Source organism: Chionomys nivalis, chromosome 4 (assembly GCF_950005125.1).
Source record: "Chionomys nivalis chromosome 4, mChiNiv1.1, whole genome shotgun sequence".
Lineage (NCBI taxonomy): Eukaryota > Metazoa > Chordata > Mammalia > Rodentia > Cricetidae > Chionomys > Chionomys nivalis.
In genome coordinates this window covers 115,375,882-115,396,660 of record NC_080089.1, presented here as the reverse complement: position 1 = coordinate 115,396,660, position 20,779 = coordinate 115,375,882, and the positions used below count along the sequence as shown (strand labels likewise).

Sequence of the window (20,779 nt, the reverse complement as noted above, 5' to 3'; positions counted from 1 at the left end):
AATTTTATTAACAGTCTCAAAGGTTCACACTGAAATTAAATGTCCCACAACCACCAAGCCATCTCTCTAATTCTGAATTTGTTGTTTTGTTTGAGACAGGATCTCACTATATAGCCCTGGCTGTCCTGGAACTCACTGTGTAGATCAGGCTGGCCTGGAACTCATGGAGATCCACCTGCCTCTGCCTCCTGCAAGTGCTGGGTTGAAAGCATGTACCACTAGGCCTGGGACTTGATTTTTTTAAAATCTATCTTGTCCTAGGAGTTTAATAAAAATGTTTTTCTCCAAATTGGACTTTAAAAAAGAAGTTTTGTTCTAGCCAGGTGTGATGATCATTTCAAGTTTTCTTTTTTCTTTTTTCTTTTTTTTTTTTTTTTTTTTTTTTTTTGGTTTTTCGAGACAGGGTTTCTCTGTAGCTTTGGAGCCTGTCCTGGAACTCCCTTTGTAGACCAGGCTGGCCTCGAACTCACAGAGATCCGCCTGCCTCTGCCTCCTGAGTGCTGGGATTAAAGGCGTGCGCCACCACCACCTGGCATCAAGTTTTCTTTATGGTGTAGTAAATGGTGATTTTAATACATTTATTTACCTGTGTCTCTGTGTGTGCACACATGCAATTGTGCTCCTGTGAGAATCAGAAGACAACTTTTGGGAGCCAGTTTTCCTTCCATCATGTGGGCTGGGGGTCACGCTCAGGCTGCCAGGCTGGGTAGCATGTACCTTTACTGTTCAGCCATCTTGCCTACTCTAAAGGGTAAATTTTTATGCATGAGAACAGGCATATTGCTATTTTAATATGGGACATTTGTGCTGGGGATAACTTAGTTGGTAACATGCTTGTCTCACAAGCATCAAAACCTGAGTTTGATTCTCAAGAATCATATTAAAGCTGGGCGGGGTGACTTGTGCTTGCAATCTGAGTGACAGCAGCATGGGAGGTGGAGATCAGTGGATCCTTGGAAGCCTAATGGCCAGTCCCTGTCCAAATGGAAAATAGAAGGCATCTGAAAAATGTTATCCAAGCTAGTCCTGACTTCCACATGTGCGCACACACAGACAAACATGCATGCACCCATCCATACACATATACACCCATCTACACACACATACACATCCACACACACATGCACCCATCGATACACCCCCATTCATACATACATGCACCCATCCACACACACATGCACCCGTCTACACATACACACATCCATACACATATGCACCCATCTACACACATACACATACACCCATTCACAAATCCCCATCCATCCACACACACGCACCCACCCATAAACATATGCATACACACACACATGCACCCATCCACACACACACATGCACCCATCCACACATACACACACATCCATACACACATACACCCTCTCCCACACACACATACAAAGTGGAACAGTCAATACACAGTTAGGTCTACTTTGTAGGAACAACCTCCATATAATTTTGTCTTCTTTAGCCTTGAATTAGAGAGTAGCAAGTTAAAACTGTTATTTCCAGCTGTCTGTTTTCCCTGCTGCTGTTGCACAAATGCCGCGTGCTTTGACAAGGCACAGCTAACGGGAAAGGAAGCTAGTGCACAGACAGGACTCTGGTGCAGGCAGAGGATTCCAGAATGTCATTTCAAGCTGACAGTCCAAATAGCTGAGCCTGTAGCACTGGCCTTTAGCATATCACTGTTGCGGAGCGCGGTCTTTAGCACTAAGGTGGTCCCTCTTTGTGCTTCTCCGAGAACTCTGCCCCTTTGAGATGGGTATTGCCATCTCTGCTTCCTGTGGTTTCTGTGTTTGGACTGTTGCTGTCCACGCCACTCTTCAGTCTTTCCAAACCACTGATTTTATGTGTGTCTCTTCTAAACATGACAGGAACACATTGTTTGGAAATTCTTTTTCTTTTAGTAGGTGGATTAAGGGCTCTCTGTTTACTGGCTGGACTCATGCTAGAACGTCTGTTGACTGTGTGCACAAAGCTACAATTACCATGTGTTGCATGTTATGTGATCGGGTGCCTTTTCTTTGAACACTGGGGGAGGTTTGCATTTTTATATGTATTCATTCATGCATTGTGTACATATGAGCGTACTCATGTGCCAGGAACCTGTGTGGGACCAGAGGACAACGTGTGGGAGTCAGTTCTCCCTTCTATCATATGGGTACCCAAGATCGAAATCAGTAATAGAACCTGGCAGCAAACACCTTTACCCACTGACCCATCTCCCTGATGCCAAGATCTGCATTTCTATTAATTTTTAAAAGCTTTTTATTATACTGATTGTATAGTTTTTAATACTAATGCCCTTAATGTTACAAAATAGTTCTATTGTCAGTTCGCCTTTTTCAATATTTAAGCCTCAAGTATTTATTTGGTTTGCAATTTCTTTTTCTTGGTTTTGTTTTTGTTTTGTTTTTTTGTTTGTTTTTCGAGACAGGGTTTCTCTGTGGCTTTGGAGCCTGTCCTGGAACTAGCTCTGTAGACCAGACTGGTCTCGAACTCACAGAGATCCGCCTGCCTCTGCCTCCCGAGTGCTGGGATTAAAGGCGTGTGCCACCATCGCCCGGTTTGGTTTTGTTTTTTTGAGCCTCAAGTATTTATTTGGTTTGTAATTTCTTTTTCTTGGTTTTGTTTTTTTTGTTTTGTTTTGTTTGTTTGTTTGTTTGTTTTTCAAGACAGGGTTTCTCTGTGGCTTTGGAGCTTGTCCTGGAACTAGCTCTGTAGACCAGACTGGTCTCTAACTCACAGAGATCCGCCTGCCTCTGCCTCCCGAGTGCTGGGATTAAAGGTGTGTGCCACCATCCCCCGGCTTGGTTTTGTTTTTTTGAGACAGGGTTTCTCTGTGTAGCCTTGGCTGTCCTAGAGCTCGCTCTGTAGGTCAGGCTGTCCTCAAACTCACAGTGATCCACCTGCCTCTGCCTCCTGAGTGCTGGGAGAAAAGGTGCGTGCCACCAACACCCAGCTAATTTTAAGTATTTTTAACTCCTCAAAATTGCAGGTGCAACAATGAGTTCTTTGTGCTCTTTTCTCCTCTCCTGTCCTGGCTGGCTTCAACTGTCAATCTGACACAGTCTACAGTGACCTGAGGGACTCTCAGCTGAAAGACTGCTCAGATCCACCTGACCCATGGCCATGTCTGAGAGAGATTGTTTTATGGTTGACCCGGGAGGGACTGGCCCACTGTGGGTGGCATCATTCCTAGGCCTGTGTGCCTGGGCTGAGTGTGAGTCTGTGCTGGAGCCAGTCAGCAGCGGACCTCCGTGGCTTCAGCAACAGTTCCTGCCCCGAGTTCCCTCAGGGATCACTGTGACCTGGAACAGTGAGGTGAAACTAACCCCTCCACTCCACAAAGTCACCTTTGATCAAGGTGCTTATCACAGCAACAGGAAGCAAACGAGGACATCTTGCTTCTTCCTATGCTAGTGGGTAACCTTGTCCAAGCAGTGCATTTGACACTCTTCCTCGCCAGCACTTGCGTGTCCTGCTCAGGGTCCCCCATCGTCTCCTGGTTGGGTGACAGCTGTCTTTTAAAAGAACGCTAAGGGTCTGTGAGTCAACCTTAGCTCTGGCACGGCTAAGACACTTGCATATCTTAGCCAGGTACAGACCTGAGCAATCTCTGTTTTCCTTTCCTTACATGGTGTGGGGTGCGGGGAGGCATGCACATTGCCACAGCACACGTGCGGAGGTCAAAGGACAACTTGCTGGAGTTGGTCCTCTCCTTCCACCATGTGGGTTCTGGGGATTGAAGGCAGCAAGCCCTTCACCCACTGAACCATCTCACTGGTCCTTATACTTTTCTTAGTTCTTGGAAAATGTTGTTCTGAGAAGCAGGAGTGCTCAGTGACCTCGCCCCATCTTGCAGAATCCAGTGTGGCCTTGGCCTTGGCCCTACCAAGATGCCGCAAAGCCTGAATGTCTGGGTCACCATGAAACCCTTCTGTAGCCAGGTTTACTGGGACATACGGGTAAGAACGGGACTAATGACCTTCATCCTTGCAGCCAAGCTGTAAAAGGCTCAGCCCTTCACCCGCCTTCGTTAACTGCTCCAAGTCCACTCAAGATAAACCTTGCCGGATAAACTTAACCTAACTGTGTTACACTGAAATATGGAACATTGCTATACACCTGTCTGAGACACACCATGGGAAGGAAAGAAAGTTTTGTTCCATTGCTCTCTTCTTTGCTGAGAAATCTGACGCCAACCTGATCTTTCTTTTGTCAGAGAGGGCATCCTTTGGGCTTGACATTTTACTTTCACTTTCAACACACAGAATGTTGCACTTTATTACACAGTGTATGCTGGAATGTTGAGTTCGATTTTTTTAATCTTTATTTTTTATTTCATATGTATGACCGCTTTTCCTGCCTGTATGTCTGTGCATCACATGGAGTATGGAAGAGGCCAGAAGAGCCCATCAGATCCCTTGGGGCTGGGTGTGGATGCTAGGGATCGAACCCAGGTCCTCTAGAAGAACAGCCAGTGTAATCTCTGAACCATCTCTCTGGCACCCCCACCCCCTCAGTTGATTGTTTTATGTTCTAAGAAAGCCTTTTTGATACTGGGTCATTGATATAAAAATCCCAGACCACTGCTAGAACACTTCTGAATTACAAGGTGGAGTCTTAAGATAGAGTTGGTGGAGCTGGTGGTGCACCTCAGTAAGAAAGGGCTGGCCCAGCACCTTCAGGGTGACAGATTCAAGTCCCAACACTGGTAAAAAGGGGTGGGGAGGGAGGGAGAAAGAGAGGTTGATGAGAGGAAGGGAGGGAGGGAGGGAGGGAGGGAAGAAGCAGAGGTTGGTTTTAGGTGTTTTCAATATTAGGTGTTTTATTTTGGGTAGTTTCAATTAGCAACAGGAATCTTGTCTTTTGTTGCTGGAGCACTAATGTTGTGTTTTTCACTGATTTCCTGCCGTATCTGCCTCCTCTTCCACACGCTGCAGCCCAGTCTCTAAACCTGTCATGACACTGTTCTTCTGTCTGGTCACTCTCTTCCCCCATAAGCTTGCTGCGTTTGCATTTGGATTTGTTTTTGTCACCCATGGCGTCTTTTTCTTCTTCCACGATTGTCTGATTTATTGTAAGGACGATCTATGTCGGAATGTCATCTTAGTTTACTGTTTTGTGGTCCCAGATGCTGTTGCTCAGGGTTTACAACTCTTAATAAGAGGCTCGGCAGGGTCTCCTCCAGCTTGGGTTTGCTGTGCCGATGATGGCCGCCTGCAGCTTCAAGTTTATGCTCTGTCCTTCAGACTTCCCAGCAGTCACTGCTCTCTGACCACGTGATCTCGTACCTGTCTGCAACATCTCACCACTGTGTTCTGAGTTCTGTGTAGCCATGTGGCAGAGGAAAACCCTGGGATTGTCACAGGAGTGAGGTCACAAGGGGCTTATCTGAGCAAGGAGCAGGGAAGTCTAAAAAGGAGTGAAGAGGAAGGAGGGAGGACTCAGCATCCGGACAAATATAATAGAATATGTGGACATGAGAACAAATAAAAAGGAAATTCAGGCTGGGGGTGTGGCTCAGCTAGCAGAGTGTTCGCCCAGCACGCAGGGGCCATGGGATCCCCCGCACTACATAAACCAGGTGTGGTGGCACATGCCTTTAATCCCAGCACTTGGCAGATAGTGGCAGAAAGATCACAAGTTTAAGGTCACCCTCAGCTGCAAAGAAAGTTTGAGGGTGGCCAGGCTGCAGGAGACCTTGCCTCAAGAAAAAAAAATCCAGAATTTCTCCAAGAAACACACAATTTTGCCATTGTGTGAATTACGACGAAACAGGGCAAACCCTAAAGTGTTTAGCCTGGGCGATGGCCCAGCCGGGTGACCCGAGGCACCTAAAGAAACAGGAGGGTGGAGACAGCTGGGAGGGTGACGTGGTGGCTCCAGAATCTGGTTTGCAGGGAAGGCTGGAAGGAGTGGTCCCAGTGTGGGCTGAGGTGGCTAAAGGCGAGGACCAAGGAGATGTAGCCATCCAGGAAGAAGGCTGTTCCCTATTCTGCTGAGTTTGGTCCTGAAAGAGAGCTTTCTTTCTGATTTCGGAAGGGGTGTGTGTGAGCATCTTTGATGGCCACACCCTACACTGTTTTCCTGCCTCCTGAAAGACAGAAAGGAGAGGTGCAGTCCCACCCGGGACATGGCGCAGTCCCACCCGGGACATGGCGGAGTCCCACTCCGGGACATGGGCAACCACATGTCTCCAGGGAGTCCTGGCCAGCTTCGGAATGATCCAGGACAGGACAAGAGCGTGCCACTGAGTCAGTACAGGCAAGAGGACAAGTGGGAAGTCTGGGTAGGTGGGAGGCAGCAGGCTGCGAGGACACACAGTCATTCCAGAGGTCCCAGGGCCTGAGACAAGATTCTCTGTTCAAGTTGAGCGTACCGAGGAAGAAGGGCCTCATAGACCTGGAGGGGCAGAAAGAGCAGTTCATAATGAGAATGGGAAGGGAAGTGCCTCTTACATGAGCTTGCAGCTTGCAATTTAAAAGTGTAAAATCTGAGCCTGCTGCAGTGGGTGCATGCCTTTAATCCCAACACCACAGGGGAAGCAGAGGCAGGTAGGTCTCTATGAGTTCCGCCTGGTCTACAAAGCAAGTTCCAAAACAGCTAAATCTGTTACACAGAGAAACCCTGTCTTCAAAAACAAATAAGCAAACAAAAACAAAAAAAAAGTAAAAGTAAATTCTGAGACTTGAGAGATGCCCCATGGTTTAGAACACTGGCTGCCCTTCCAGAGGACCCAGGTTTGAATCCCAGCACCCACATGGCGACTCACTATGGTCTACTCTAGTTCCAGGGGGTCCAACACCCTCTTCTGGCCTCCTCAGGCACCAAGCAGGCTCATGATGCATAAACATACGTGTAGACAAAACACTCATACATATAAAATAAATTAAAATTTAAATAAATAAATACATATATTTATAAAACTTACTCCAAAGTTCCAAAACCAATGTGGATTATGACATCAATAATTCCTCTAAGCAGTTATGTACTAAAATGATGACAATTTGGATACATTAGATTAAGTGAAATATATTATTAAAATTAATTTTGTTCCTATTTTTACTTCTGAAAAATGAGAAGCTGGAGAGATGGTGCAGTGAGCACGTACTGTCCTTGAGGAGGACCCAGGCTCGGTTCCCAGCATCCTTGGTGTCTTTGTCAGCCAAGATGTAATTCCACTGTCAAGTGCCTGAGATCCTTGGCTGAAACCCTAGGATCAATCCCCAGGTTCTTGGGAGAGGGGGAGGGGCGAGGTAAGATTTCCCTCTAGTTAGGCACAGCGGGTTTAATGTAGATGAGAAAGAAAACCTTGCCTTTCAACGAGAAGAAAAAAGACCTGAGCCAGACCAAGAAGGCAAATGACAAGAGAAAATCCAATGGCTTCTCACCTGGGAAGCTCCAGGGTTGGGGGTGGCAGCCAGGCTGGGATGAGGCGCTGACTTCACAACCTCTGAAAAGGCCACACCTGTCCCTCCTGCAAGGCCTAGAGGGGAAAGGTCACCTCACATTCGTGCTCCCCACCAATGAGGCTGACCAGCTTGGTGACAGCCACTGCTACTGCGTGCAAAGACCATGACTTCAACCCAGCACCAGAACAGGAAAACCCACAAAGCGTTTAAGTCGGATTAGCCCAGTTCAGAGGAGTCGGTAAAAGTCATTGGCAGCAAAACTGCTAAATACTTAAAATGGGTGTTTGGGTTCTTTTTTTTTTTAATTTTGCATATTGGAGAATGGCAAGTTCAAAGCCCACTTGGAATCCAGAGTGAACTGAAAGTCAACCTGGACACTTTGTGAGACCTCAAAACAAAAAGTATATATATAATAGAGAGAAAGAAAGAGAGAGAGAGGCTTGTGCTATAGCTTACCAAGCACAGACTAGCAGGCAGATGACAGGGAAAAGCAACCTAGCTGAGGGGCCTAACCTTAACCCCGAACTCTGTCTTCGAGCAGTCTGAAGTTTCAGGCCGACAGCATTCAGAGCAGGGCCTCGAGGGAGCTGTCCACGGTTCTGGACTCCCTGGCTCTGAGCCTTCACCATTGTCCTGGTTTCTTGCTGTTCTGGACTTCATCCCTAGCACTGCCTTCCTCCCTATTAGCTGCTGAGACCTAGACCCACGTCTTGCGATGTCCTGTGGCCTTTTTGGTCCTTCTCTGAAGGGCTTGACTCTGATCAGGCCTCATCCAGTTTGAATCTACCTCTCTTTCTCCATTCTCACTAGAGAATACAGGACAAAGGGCATGGGTTCATTTTTGCCTGCTGGGAGGGACAGAAATGAGGCTAACACTCCTGAGACCCCAGGTCCCTCACCCTGGGAATGCCATCTGTGGTGGTTTGAAAGAAAATAGCCCCCAAAGGGAGTGGCACTATTGGGAGGTGTGGCTTTGTTGGAGTAGGTGTGGTCTTGTTGGGGGAAGTGTCCCTGTAGAGGAGGGCTTTGAGGACTCCTACTGCTCAAGATCACTATCCCAATGTCAGACACTGCCCAGTGTCTCGGATCACTTCCTGTTACCTGCAAGATGTAGGACTCTCAGCTACTTCTCCAGCACCATATCTGCCTGCATGCCACCATGCTCCCAGCCATGATAATGGACTAAACCTTTGCAACTGGAAGCCACCACCTCAATTAAATGTTTTCCTTTATAAGAGTTGCCATGGTCATGGTGTTTCTTCACAGCAATAGAAACCCTAACTAGAATACCATCCTCTCTCCTGTCCCCTCTTCTCATCCCCAGTGGTGCCTAAACACTTCCAGAGACAGCCACGCCCCCTTCATTGACCTACCATGAAAAGCTCGGTATGCAGAGCCCACACAGGCTGAACTGGTGGTGTCTATGACATACACGGGGGCTCCAAAAACATCTGCGAGCACCTGGGAGGAACAGAGGGTACAGTGGGTGAGTGGTCACTCAGAGAGACCATTGAGAACCTTCCAGGCTCTGCTCTCTTTCTCATAGCTTCCATTCGACCACAGCTGCCTTTGGAAAGCTTAGCACGTGGAGCCAGTGACGAGACAGGATGACCCAGAGGAAGTCCCTAGGAAGGGCCAGTCTCCAGGCTGTCCCTGTACCTTTTAAACGACAAGACCCTACCATATAGCTCCAGCCAGCCTGAAATTTACTATGTAACCCAAGCTAACCTCAAACTCACCATCTTCCTGCTGAGTAAGCGTATCACAAGTATGCGCTACCATGCCCTGTATTCTTTTGTTTTGTTTTTTCAAGACAGGGTTTCTCTGTAGCTTTGGAGCCTGTCCTGGAACTAGCTCTTATAGACCAGGCTGGTCTCGAACTCAGAGATCTGCCTGCCTCTGCCTCCCAAGTGCTGGAATTAAAGGCGTGCGCCACCACCGCCTGGCATCCTGTTTTTTTTTTTGTTTGTTTGTTTTTTGATTTTTCGAGACAGGGTTTCTCCGTAGCTTTTGGTTCCTGTCCTGGAACTAGCTCTTGTAGACCAGGCTGGCCTTGAACTCACAGAGATCCGCCTGCCTCTGCCTCCCGAGTGCTGGGATTAAAGGCATGCGCCACCACCACCCGGCTCATCCCGGCTCATCCTGTTTTTTTTTTTAAAGACACTATCTTACTATGTAACCCTGGCTGGTGTAGAAATTACTATTTAACTGGACGGTGGTGGTGCACGCCTTTAATCCCAGCACTCAGGAGGCAGAGGGAGGGGAATCTCTGTGAGTTTGAGGCCAGTCTGGTCTACAGAGCAAGTCCCAGGATAGTCAAGGCTACACTGAGAAACCTTGTCATGAAAAACAAAAACAAAAACAAAAACTAACAAAAAAGAAATCACTATTTCGATCAGGTTGGCCTAGAACTCACAGATCCCCCTGAGCACTGGGATTAAAAGTGTACACCACCATGTCTAATCCCTGTGTGTGTGTGTGGGGGGGGTTTCTCATGTGTGCAGGTCCAACTGGAGGCCAGAGGTTAACGTCAGGTGTCTTCTTCAATCACTTCACCTCGCTGTTTGAGAGTCACCAGCTCACAAGCGGCTAGAGTGGCTAGCCAGCACTCCCACTTGTCTCCACTACCCCGGTGCTGGGATTGCAGGAACACAGGACCAAGACTGACTTTTGGGGGTGGGGGGTGGTAGGAATCTGAACTCAGTTCCTCATGTCTGCACAGCAAGCACTTTGCCAGCTGAGTTACCCCCAACCCTGTCCTAAACTTTTAGACTATTTTGTTTTGTTTTTTGTCAATTTGACCCAAACTAGAGTAATCTGAAAAGAGGGTTGAGAAAATACCTCCAGGAGATTAGCCTACAGACAAGACTGCGGGGCATTTGCATTTTCTTTTCTTTTTTTTTTTTTCTTTTTTTTGGATTTTTCGAGACAGGGTTTCTCCGTAGCTTTTTGTTCCCGTCCTGGAACTAGCTCTTGTAGACCAGGCTGGCCTCGAACTCACAGAGATCCACCTGCCTCTGCCTCCCAAGTGCTGGGATTAAAGGCGTGCGCCACCACCGCCCGGCCATTTGCATTTTCTTAATTAATGATTAATGTGGGAAGGGAGGGCCCATTCCATGGTGGGTGGGGCCACCCCTGGGCAGGTGGTCTTAGGTGCTATAAGAAAGCAGGCTGAGCAAGCCATGAGGAGCAAGCCAGTCAGCAGCACCTATCCATTCCTGCATTAGCTCCCGCCCTGACCTCCCTCAGCAATGGTGAAATAAACCCTTTTCTTCCCAAGTTGCTTTTGCTCATGGTGTTTTATCACAGCAATGTAAACACCCTCACCAAGTTTATTTATTTATTTTCAGTGCTGGAAATCACACCCAGAACCTCAAGCGGCACAAGACGAATGGATGGGAGAAGATGGCTCATTCAGTGAAGAGCTTGCTAAATATGCACAAGGACCAGGTTTTTTTTTTTTTGGTTTTTCGAGACAGGGTTTCTCTGTGGTTTTGGAGCCTGTCCTGGAACTAGCTCTTGTAGACCAGGCTGATCTCGAACTCACAGAGATCCGCCTGCCTCTGCCTCCCGAGTGCTGGGATTAAAGGCGTGCGCCACCATCGCCCGGCAAGGACCAGGTTTTAAACCCTAGAAACCCACGTAAAAACCGCTGACTGTGCAGCACGTGACTATAATCCCAGCCCCGAGGAAACAAATCCCTCAGGCTGATTAGCCAGCCATTCTGGTCAAATCTATGAGCACCAGGGTCGGTGAGAGACTTTGTTCTCCCAAAAAAGGAAGACATCTAGTTCCTAGATGCCGTGACACAGAAGACGTTGTGGTGCAGGGCCACCACCACACGTACCTGTAAGATGTCTTTATTGTGAGATGCTCCCCCTGTGGCCAGAATCTTTGTTTGGGGCACTGTAAAACAAAAGATGAAACAGAACTGAAGTGGTGGTAGCCATTCTCCCAGCGCAGAGAGGCCTGCCCTTCAGTCCTGGATGGCTTGTGGTGGATCTACAGCCCCTGCTGATCTCCTGGGCTGTGCAGAGACCCAAAGCTTGGCTTGTCCGTGTTAGACCCCTCATATGTGATCTGCAGTCCATCTGCCCGGATTGTCTTTATCAACTAAAAAATATTAACGTCAGAACTTGGGGTTGGGGATGTAGTTCAGTTGGCAGAGTGCTTGCCTAGCAAACACAAGGCCCTGAGTTCGATCGCAAGCACCCCACTCTGCCCCACCCCCCAAGAAATAGAAAAAGGGGGGAAAAATCTCCCACTATGTCAATAACAGAACAGAATTTTCTTCATTTGATAAGGGCCTTCATTTCCAAACCATACATTTCATTTTGTATGTATGTACATGTGTATGTGGTTGCACATGTGGGAGCGTGGAGTTCAGAAGGGGACACTAGGTCCCCTGGATCTGGAGTTACACTTGGCAGGAGTGGCGGGGACTGAACTCCGGTCTTCATAAATGCAGCAGGAACTCTTAACCACTGAGCCATCTCTCCTCTACCACCCCTTGGAAGGGATTGAAGTAGGATTTCTTTTCTTGTTTGTTTGCGTTTTTTTGTTTGTCAATACAGGGTTTCTTTGTAGCTTTGGAGCCTGTCCTGAAACTCACTTTGTAGACCAGGTTGGCCTCGAACTCACAGAGATCCTCCTGCCTCTGCCTCCCGAGTGCTGGGATTAAAGGCGTGCACTACCACTGCCCGGCTTGAAGTAGGATTTCATCTAGTCCAGCCTGGCCCCAAACTCTCCATGTAGTAGAGGATGACCTAGAACTTCTGATCTACCTGAGTTCATCTCCTCCCCAATACTAGGATGACAACTATTGCCGCCATTCCCACCCCAGCCCGACAAACAGCATTCTTTTTTACATTTATTTGTTTAAGCATGTGTGCCTATTCTTGAGATACACTTTTTATTTTTAGACACTATTAAAACAAAGCATGATGACCAACCAAGAACAAAACCTGATCTGGCCAATACACCCAACAAGTGCACCTCCATGGATGCATCTTTTTGTTTGCAAGCAGAGCTTGTCTGGGAGCTGGAGCTATGGCTCAGCGCTAGAGGACCTGCCTAGCAGGACCTAAGTTCAATTCCTAGCACCCACATTGCAGCTCACAACTGTCTATAGCTCCAGTTCCAGGGGCTTTGATGCCCTCTTCTGGCTTCTGCAGGTATCAGGCACACAAGTGGCACACAGACATCTATGCAGCCAAAAACATTCATACACATAAAATGAGATTTTTTTTTTTTTTTTTTGGTTTTTCGAGACAGGGTCTCTCTGTAGCTTTGGTGCCCGTCCCGGAACTAGCTCTTGTAGACCAGGCTGGCCTCGAACTCCCAGAGATCCGCCTGCCTCTGCCTCCTGAGTGCTGGGATTAAAGGTGTGCGCCACCACCACCCGGCAAAATGAGATATTTTTGAAATGAAAAATAAAAAAATAAAATAAAATAAAAAAGGAACCTGCTGAGAGATGGTTCAGCAGATGAGGGCACTTGGTGACAAGCCTGACATCCTGAGTTCAATCCCCAGGGCTCATGTTGTAGAAAGAGTGATCTGACCCCCAGAGTTGACCTCTGACCTCCACCTTCATGCTGAGTCGTACATGCCTGTCCCATACATAAATAATAAATATATTTTACAAATAAAAGGAATGCCCCCATTCTCGCCCCGCCCCCCCTAAAAAAAACAGGATGTTTTGTTTAAGAGGAACCCAGAAGAGCTTACAAGGCAGGCTTGATTCTACTTTTCAGCTTGCTAAGAAAATAAATGTCTTTATGTCCTACAGGAATTGCTTTGAAGTAACCACACACCCCTCCCAGCCTCTCTGCCCTGCCTCCTCCTGCACCCTGGGCTGCTGGGATGGCCTTCCATGCCTAGATGTTACCTACTTATGATCCAAAGATCCCTGCTGGGCAATTAGAGCCAGCTTCTGTGCCCTGATCACACAGCCTCACTTCTCAAAGACTACATTCCCAGGATGGTTAGATGAGGGAGTACATAGAAATTATCTTACTTATTTTAATATTTGTACTAAAAACTCAGCTCTTGGCACACACTTCTAACCCCAGCACTTGGGGAAGTAAAGAGGGTCAGGAGTTCAAGGTTACCCTCAGCTACAGAGCAAGCTCAAGACATCCCTGGTGGTGGGATTGCACGTATGAGCCGGCATGTTCATTTCATATGGTGCTAGGGATGGAACCAGGGCCTTGGGTTAGGCAGGCATCTACCACCCGAGCCACATCCACCTCCAACTATCCTGGTTTAGCAGCAGCGGGTAGTGTCTGCACTGGGTCTGAACCCCATCTTCCTTTGCTCAGTGCCAGTCTGTGCCACCAACAAGTTCCGTGAGTGTAATTAAGGGGGGGTCCACTCCATTTCTGTGTGGTAACCTATCCTATGAATAAGGTCTACATTTTTTTTTCTTTTGATTTCTGTTTTGTTTTGCTGAGACAGGGTCTCTCTGTGTTGCCTGGCTGGTCTAGAACTCGGAGACCTGCCTGCCTCCACCTCTCAAGTGCTGGGATGAATGACAAACTTCCCCACACCCCGTCATTCTGTCTATTCTCAATAGATACTAGATTGCTTTCATTTCGGGACCTAGTAAGGGAAGGGCCACACTGAATGTTCCAGCCACACTGAATGTTCTCACAGACACTTTCTTTTCATAATGAACATACATGTATGTTGCTGTGCGTGTTTACATAAGAATACAATTGCTGGCATGGAGTATATTCAGTTTAAGTAGATGCTGTCTTTCAGGTTTCCCGAGGCTTCTTTATAGTATCCTTTTACTTGGTCAGTTCAAAGACAATAAGACATTCTACACAGAACCTGAACTGGTCACGAAAGCCTCCTACGGGCACTCCTAAGTAAAAAGGCTTCATGGGAATTTTGTTATTGCTATTGTTTATTTGTTGAGACAGTATCCCGCTATGTAGCCCTGCCTGACATCGAACTCAGAGATCCACCTGCCTCTGCCTCCCTAGTGCTGGGTTTCACCTGACACTGGTGGGCTCGCACAGCTTTCTAAGACCCTTATAATAGCCCAACTCCGTCAGCAGTGGGAAATCACTGAGCCCTGGGACCCGCTTGCTCTGCAGCTAAGTTCTTAGGAATCCCTTCCCCAAGCCGTGGCTCTGCCCTCTCCAACCAGCCCTGTGAGTGTTGGCAGTGGTACTACATGACCATTTTTCCTGGTCCAAGCTGTCACAGCCCCAGAACACAGCCCTTCTACCTGTACTGCCCATATTCCCAAGTTCAGAGCTCAGGATGTGTATCTGCAGGTAGGACCTGGGGGCCCCGGAGGACCTATCCTAATGCCTATAGCGTATGACCAAGAGATCAGGTAAGCAGTGACAGAGCAGAGAAGCAGGTCATGTGACCTGCTGCTGCACACCTGCTCATGCATGCCTGGATCACTCCCTCACCCTACGCAGGGCCGACGCCACCCGCCTTCTCCTGACCACATTCAGTGATGACTTGATCTCTTGGCCTCAGCTCTTGACCTCAGTCCCTCCCCAGCCCCAGAATGTACCCAGCTGGCCGCTCACTTACTGACTCGATAGCCTAGCCCTTCTGCGTGGATTCTTTTGGCCATGAACTGTCCTTCGATCAGTGCCCGAATCTCCACATCCCCAGGGAATGCTGAGACCTGTTTACAGAGAGTAGGCACAGCGTGAGGGACTGTGAGCGTTCTTGTGTATGTACAAGTGTGCTCGTGTGTGTGTTTATGTTTGTGTGTGTGAACGCACGTGCATGAGTGTGCATCATGCACACGAGAACATTTACACGTGTGTAAGTGATCTTTAACCACCAATTTCACCTGTCACATCTTCACACAGGCACAGCCCTCACATGTACGCCTCACCTGTGTGCCACTCTGAGGTGTCCGTGACATCATGGTGCTTGGTTTCAGGCAGCCAAGGGCACAGCTTCTGACTTAAACACTTCCCCTAGACCTCGACTATCATGTGGATCTTCTTGTTTTGTCCTCTTTCCTAACCTAGGGCTACAATGGTGGAACCTGGTTTTCAAGGTCACATGACCAAATTAGATTGTCGGGGCTAAGGATTCGGAGTTCATGTTTGATGAGTGACAGCCGTGAACTTATCCTGAGTATCCACAATGACAACTGTGAAGAATCAAGACAGCTCTGATGGGAGTCACCCCAGGTTGAGGCCTGACCTCCAGCCCCTCGGATCAAGAAGTAAATCTGCCATTCTCTCTCACTGCTCTTGCAGAGGACTTGGGTTCATTTCCCAGTACCCACAAAACATCTGTAATTCCAGTTCCAGGGGATCCAGTGTCCTATTTTGATCTCTGAAGTCACTAGGCACACATGATGTGCATACATCCACACAAACAAACATAAAATAAGCAAATATAGAAAAAAAAACACTCGGGGCTGGAGAGATGGCTCAGAGGTTAAGAGCATTGACTTTTCTTCCAGAGGTCCTGAGTTCAAATCCCAGCAACCACATGGTGGCTCACAACCATCTGTAATGAGATCTGGTGCCCTCTTCTGGAGGCTGAACATTGTGTATATAATAAATAAAAATAAATAAATCTTAAAACTTCTTCTTTAAAAAAAAAAAAAAGAAAAAAAAGAAAAAAAACACTCATAACCGACCAAGTGAATGAATGAATGAATGAATGAATGAATGAATGAATGAAGAACCCAACTTTTTCCTTGAGCCTCTAACCTGATGACCAGGATGAACTTCCTATGCTTTTTGTCTGGGTTTTTTTTTGAGACTGGGTCACTCTGCACAGTCCTGGCTGTCCGGGAACTCGCTCTACAGACCAGGCTGGCCTTGAACTACCTGCCTCTACCTCCCAAGTGCTGGGATTAAAGGGGTGCACCACCGCCCCGAAAACTTTCTACATCCTACCCAAAGCATTCTACGGAATGTGTAAGACTTAGCCTGCAACACCGGAGCCGTGTCCCCGACTAGTACAGCGTGAGAACATCTCACCAAGGTTCCCCGACAACCACTGGGTTGGTTCACACGCATCCTCCAGCTCCTACCTCCAAAACATGTTGACAACTCACGGTAACAACCAGAAAAATCCATCCCAAACAGGGACTCTCCCAGGAGGGGCCCCATGGAAATGAAAGAAAAGTGGCCTTCGTGACAAGAAGGGCCTGGGTTTGAGCTTCCTCCACCGCCTGTGACCTCGTGACTTTGGGCAGACCACTGAGACCTCAGCTTCCCCTTCTGTAAAAACGGGTTCATCATCCCTTCTTTACAGAGTTGCTTAGAGAAAGATGCTGGGACTCAGCGAATGTTCCTGTCTCCCCCTTAGGCTCTTCCTACCAGGAAGAAACTCCCGCCTTCAGGACCCAAGGGCTACCGGGAGGCGGAGGGTAAGGCCACCAAGGGGACACCCGGCGACACCAGTCTGGAACAGACAGTAGATCACAGTGTACTCTGGCCCCTGCATTTCTCCTTGGAGGAGGGACGGGGTCTGTCAACCCCTGCTGAGCCTGCAGCCTCTAGAATAGACCTGAGCACACATGTAGGTGAGCAGATGAGTGAGCCCTAAAAACAGGATGCTCTGAGGCCGGACACCAGAGTCGATGGAAACCCAAAGCATATGTGTCTGGGGCTGGGGTGCTAGCTCGGCACTTAGAGGGTCTGTGGTGTGAGCAGGAGGACCTGAGTCTGGAACCGTAGAGCCTCCAGACATGTGAGGTGGGCATGGTGGCTTGCCTATAGCTCCAGCCTCAGAAGGTGTAGACAGAGAATCCCCTGAACGATCTCGGACTGATTGAGAGATCCTGTCTCAATGAATCAGGTGGAAGAGCAACTCAGGGAGATCCCCAGTGTCAACCTCGGGCTGGCTGCCACATGCATGCACACTCGGCAACACACATGCAAACATGCACGCACACCACAAACATATACACATGAAAAGAAAACCAAAAACATAAGTACCTCAATGTTTTTTGCGTTAAACCTATGACGTCCCATAATTCCAGGCGTGATCTCCATTACATCGAAATAGAAACCTGACAAGGAACCAGGAAGGGATTAGCTGTCAGCGACCCAGAACAAAGAACAACTTCTCACAAGACTTCACAAAGGACCAGGCAAAGTTACCTCAGGCCTCTCCCATCCCCTCGAGGAGCCCTGTGCTATCCTCAATCCTTTCTCTCCAGTAGAACAGAGAGAGGGGACTGGGAAGGCTTAGCTGTCCTGAGGTAACTCTTCCCCCTTTCCCTTGGCAGCTCACTAACCCCAGCCCCAACCGACGTGTGCTCAGGGGACATGGCCCTTCCTTCCTCAGGAGGTGGCCTGGGTGCTGCATCCTATCTCACACAGCCTTGTATCTGGAGCAGGAAGCTGCACACTGAGAAGCAGCAGGGCACAGAAGACCCTGGGGCAGCCAACTCATTCCCTAGGGGCTTTGACCGTGTGGTAGATACAGCTAGAGTCTAACCTTTCACAGCCAAGAGCAGCCTCATGACCCCACCCTCAGAACCTGGGGCCCACGGTAGTGTAGACAGAAAGGACCCCCCAAATCTCTCCATGCCTCCAATTCATGATGCCCTAAGCCTTCCCAGCCCCTGTACACAGGCCCAACCTACCCAAGTTGCCCTTGTTCCCCATCTCTGTGGACTGCAGGGCTTTAGAGAACTTGTTCCAGGAACCGGAAGCAGACTCATCCCGGATCCTCTCTCTCATAAGGGAGCCATTCTTAAAGCTGCAGAAACACACACAGGATGGGTCCTGGGCTCCCAGGTTTTGTGCTGGTGCTTGTAACCCAAGTTCTCCACATGCTGGGCAAGGATTTTACCGCTGGACTTTACGTGCAGACTGGACCCAGGGGTTTTGGAAGAGTCCCGGGCAGTGGGTCTTCAGGTCAGGCTAGACAGCAACCTCTGGGTTCGATGTGCCAGACCTGTCTGCACCTCCCTCCCCCGACCCAGAGAGTCCAGGATTACCACAGAAGTGCCATGTAGTGTTGTACATCCACAGGGTTGCAGAAGATGTGGCCTTCCAGGGCAGGCGTGGGCTCTTGGAGCCAGAGAAATAGGGTGTCGCTGGTGCCCAGGCTGACCTGAGGAGAGCAGAGTGGAGGGTGAGGTGCCTACGGTGGCTACCAATGCTCCCTTTCTGCCAGGGATGCATGCCACATCCTGTCACCCCTTCACCCAATCACTCCATTCCTCACACTGCAGGTGACAATTGCCACCTCCTCAGAGACACTTCTTCTTGACTCTCCCCATACCAGACGAGGTAAAGTTACAACCCAGATCCAGGTTCTCATGAGCACCATGACTACCTTTCTAGAACTTAATACAAAATCATCAAAATAATGGTTCCCCAAATGGCTTCCCTGCTAGGTGTAGAAAGCCATAGAATAAACCTTCCCATGTACCTGGGAGTCCACAGCGCCCCGGCCCGTGTCCAACACTTTCACACCACGCCCAGCAGGCAAGGGCCATGCTCGACATCAGAGAAGGGCAATGACTAGCTAAGGTTAGACCGTGGGACACCATGCTCTTTAGAGGCAGCAGCCCCTTTGATGTGTAGCAAACACATAGCTGAGATTGAGCACCTTGGCCCCCAGGACAGAAAGTCTTGGAGTGAGGGGTTGCCTTACCGCAATGTCACCTTCCTCCAGCCTCATGCCCGCCAGCGATGCTGAGGGTGGGAGGGAAACACCTGGTTAGCAGGAGTCATGTGATCCACAGAGCAAATTGCAATAACCACCCAGACAGCAGCACAGACATTAACCGACAGTTCAGCAAGCTGAGGGTTCCAGGAGCCCCAAAGGTGATAGGGGACAAAGGATGAGCTGCTCTAGCCAAGGCCCCCGACTTGGATTGAAAAGTCTGTTTTCTCAGGGATTGGAACTCCCCACCCCTACCCGGTTCTCCAAGAAGTCCAGAGAACCAAGCAGACCAGACATGCGTGACAGGGAAGACCAAGGTGAGGCTGACTCTATGAGGTGTCCTCAGCTAGGATGAGGAAGGGCTGAGGTCATAGTGACTGCCCCACCCCCAGACACAGGGTCCCCAGCAGCAATCTTTCTGTACCCCCATTGCTGATACACCCCACCTCTGAAGAAGACATGGCACATAGCTGGTGCCCACTAAATGTCAAGTGAAGGAGAAATGGGACAGGGACAGACACATGTGAACTCGTCTAGAGGGCTGGGCTTCGAGGCTGTGTGCATGCCCAAGCACTGAAGACAGCAATGCAGGGCAGGCCAGCTGAAGCCTGGGCACCAGCACAGCACACTGATCAAGAGGATGAAGGCTCACACACGGGCATAGGAAGACGTTGACAAGGAGAACCCCTCCAATTTCCAATATTCTTTGAAGGGTTAGGAATAGGGTGGGTTTCCCTGTGAGCACACAGCATACTCAGAGTGGCCTATCTGGTCTTTCTTCAGAGACCAGAGAGATGTGCGATTCTCCTCTGTATGCTGTGAATGTGTTTGGTTGCCATTGGTTAATAAAGAAGCTGCTTTGGCCTATGGCAGGGCAGAATAGAACTAGGTGGGAAGACTAAACTGAATACAGGGAGAAAGAAACTGGAGCCTGGTAGACGTCATGTAGCTGCCAAAAGAGAAAGATGCCAGACCCTTACTGGTAAGCCACAGCCTCGTGACAATACATAGATTAATAGGAATGGGTTAATTTAGATATAAGAGCTCGCAAGGAATATGCCTGGGCCCTTGGCCAGTGTTGTAATTAATATAATTTTTGTGTGATTATTCAGGTCTGGGTGTCTGGGAAATGAAAGTGCAATCTGTCTACACCAGAGGCCTTGAGAGTCCCTAGGAGAAGAGGCAAGGTGGGGGTGCCACAAGAAGTAAACTGTGTTTATGACTCTAATGACCTCAAAACAGTGTCCTGAAGGAAGGGCTGGAGAAGCCAAGATGGTAGCTGGACTAGGTCAGGACCAGACTGGGGCTGAGACAGAGTCAGATTTCAGAGGGAAAGAGAACGCCACAGAAGGCTTCATCAAGAAGCTAGACTGTGGGCTGAGCGTGGTGGCATGCCCTTATACCCCCAATGTTGGGTCCCAGCGTCGGAGAGGTGGAGACCTAATAGATCTTTGAGGCTCTACCACAAAGTGGCCTACTCTAACTGAGGGTTCCAGGTTAGTGATAAACCCTACTTAAAAAAAGGAAGGTAAGCAGCATATGAAGCATGGCAGACAGCAGAGGCTGTCCTCTGGTCTATACATGCACACACACACACACACGTGCACATGCATGTGCACACACATATGCACCTGCACCTGCACACATAAGTGCACCTGCATACACACATGAGAGAGAGACGTGAACAGGAAGACGAGTGTAATTCTTTAGAAGTCTGGTATGAACCAGGCGTGGTGGCT

At 48.7% G+C, this 20,779-nt stretch overlaps 1 protein-coding gene across 6 annotated transcripts in view; it reads right to left on the bottom strand.

Moving 5' to 3' along the window:
* Nucleotides 1-4,371: 4,371 nt before the first annotated feature.
* Xylb (xylulokinase) overlaps nt 4,372-20,779 on the bottom strand; it is a 37,332-nt gene continuing 20,924 nt past the window's right edge. For 3 of the 6 annotated variants that reach the window (XM_057767188.1, XM_057767190.1, XM_057767193.1), the window contains 9 exons: nt 19,029-19,069; nt 18,367-18,482; nt 18,010-18,125; nt 17,357-17,430; nt 14,973-15,069; nt 11,263-11,321; nt 8,789-8,876; nt 7,395-7,489; nt 4,372-6,405 (listed from right to left, as the gene is read on the bottom strand). In XM_057767188.1, the coding sequence (XP_057623171.1) occupies nt 6,328-6,405; nt 7,395-7,489; nt 8,789-8,876; nt 11,263-11,321; nt 14,973-15,069; nt 17,357-17,430; nt 18,010-18,125; nt 18,367-18,482; nt 19,029-19,069 (764 nt within the window). In that variant the 3' untranslated portion in view covers nt 4,372-6,327. Of the gene's footprint in view, nt 6,406-7,394; nt 7,490-8,788; nt 8,877-11,262; nt 11,322-14,972; nt 15,070-17,356; nt 17,431-18,009; nt 18,126-18,366; nt 18,483-19,028; nt 19,070-20,779 lie in introns of those variants that run through there. The other 3 variants (XM_057767189.1, XM_057767192.1, XM_057767191.1) reach the window with 3 other exon arrangements.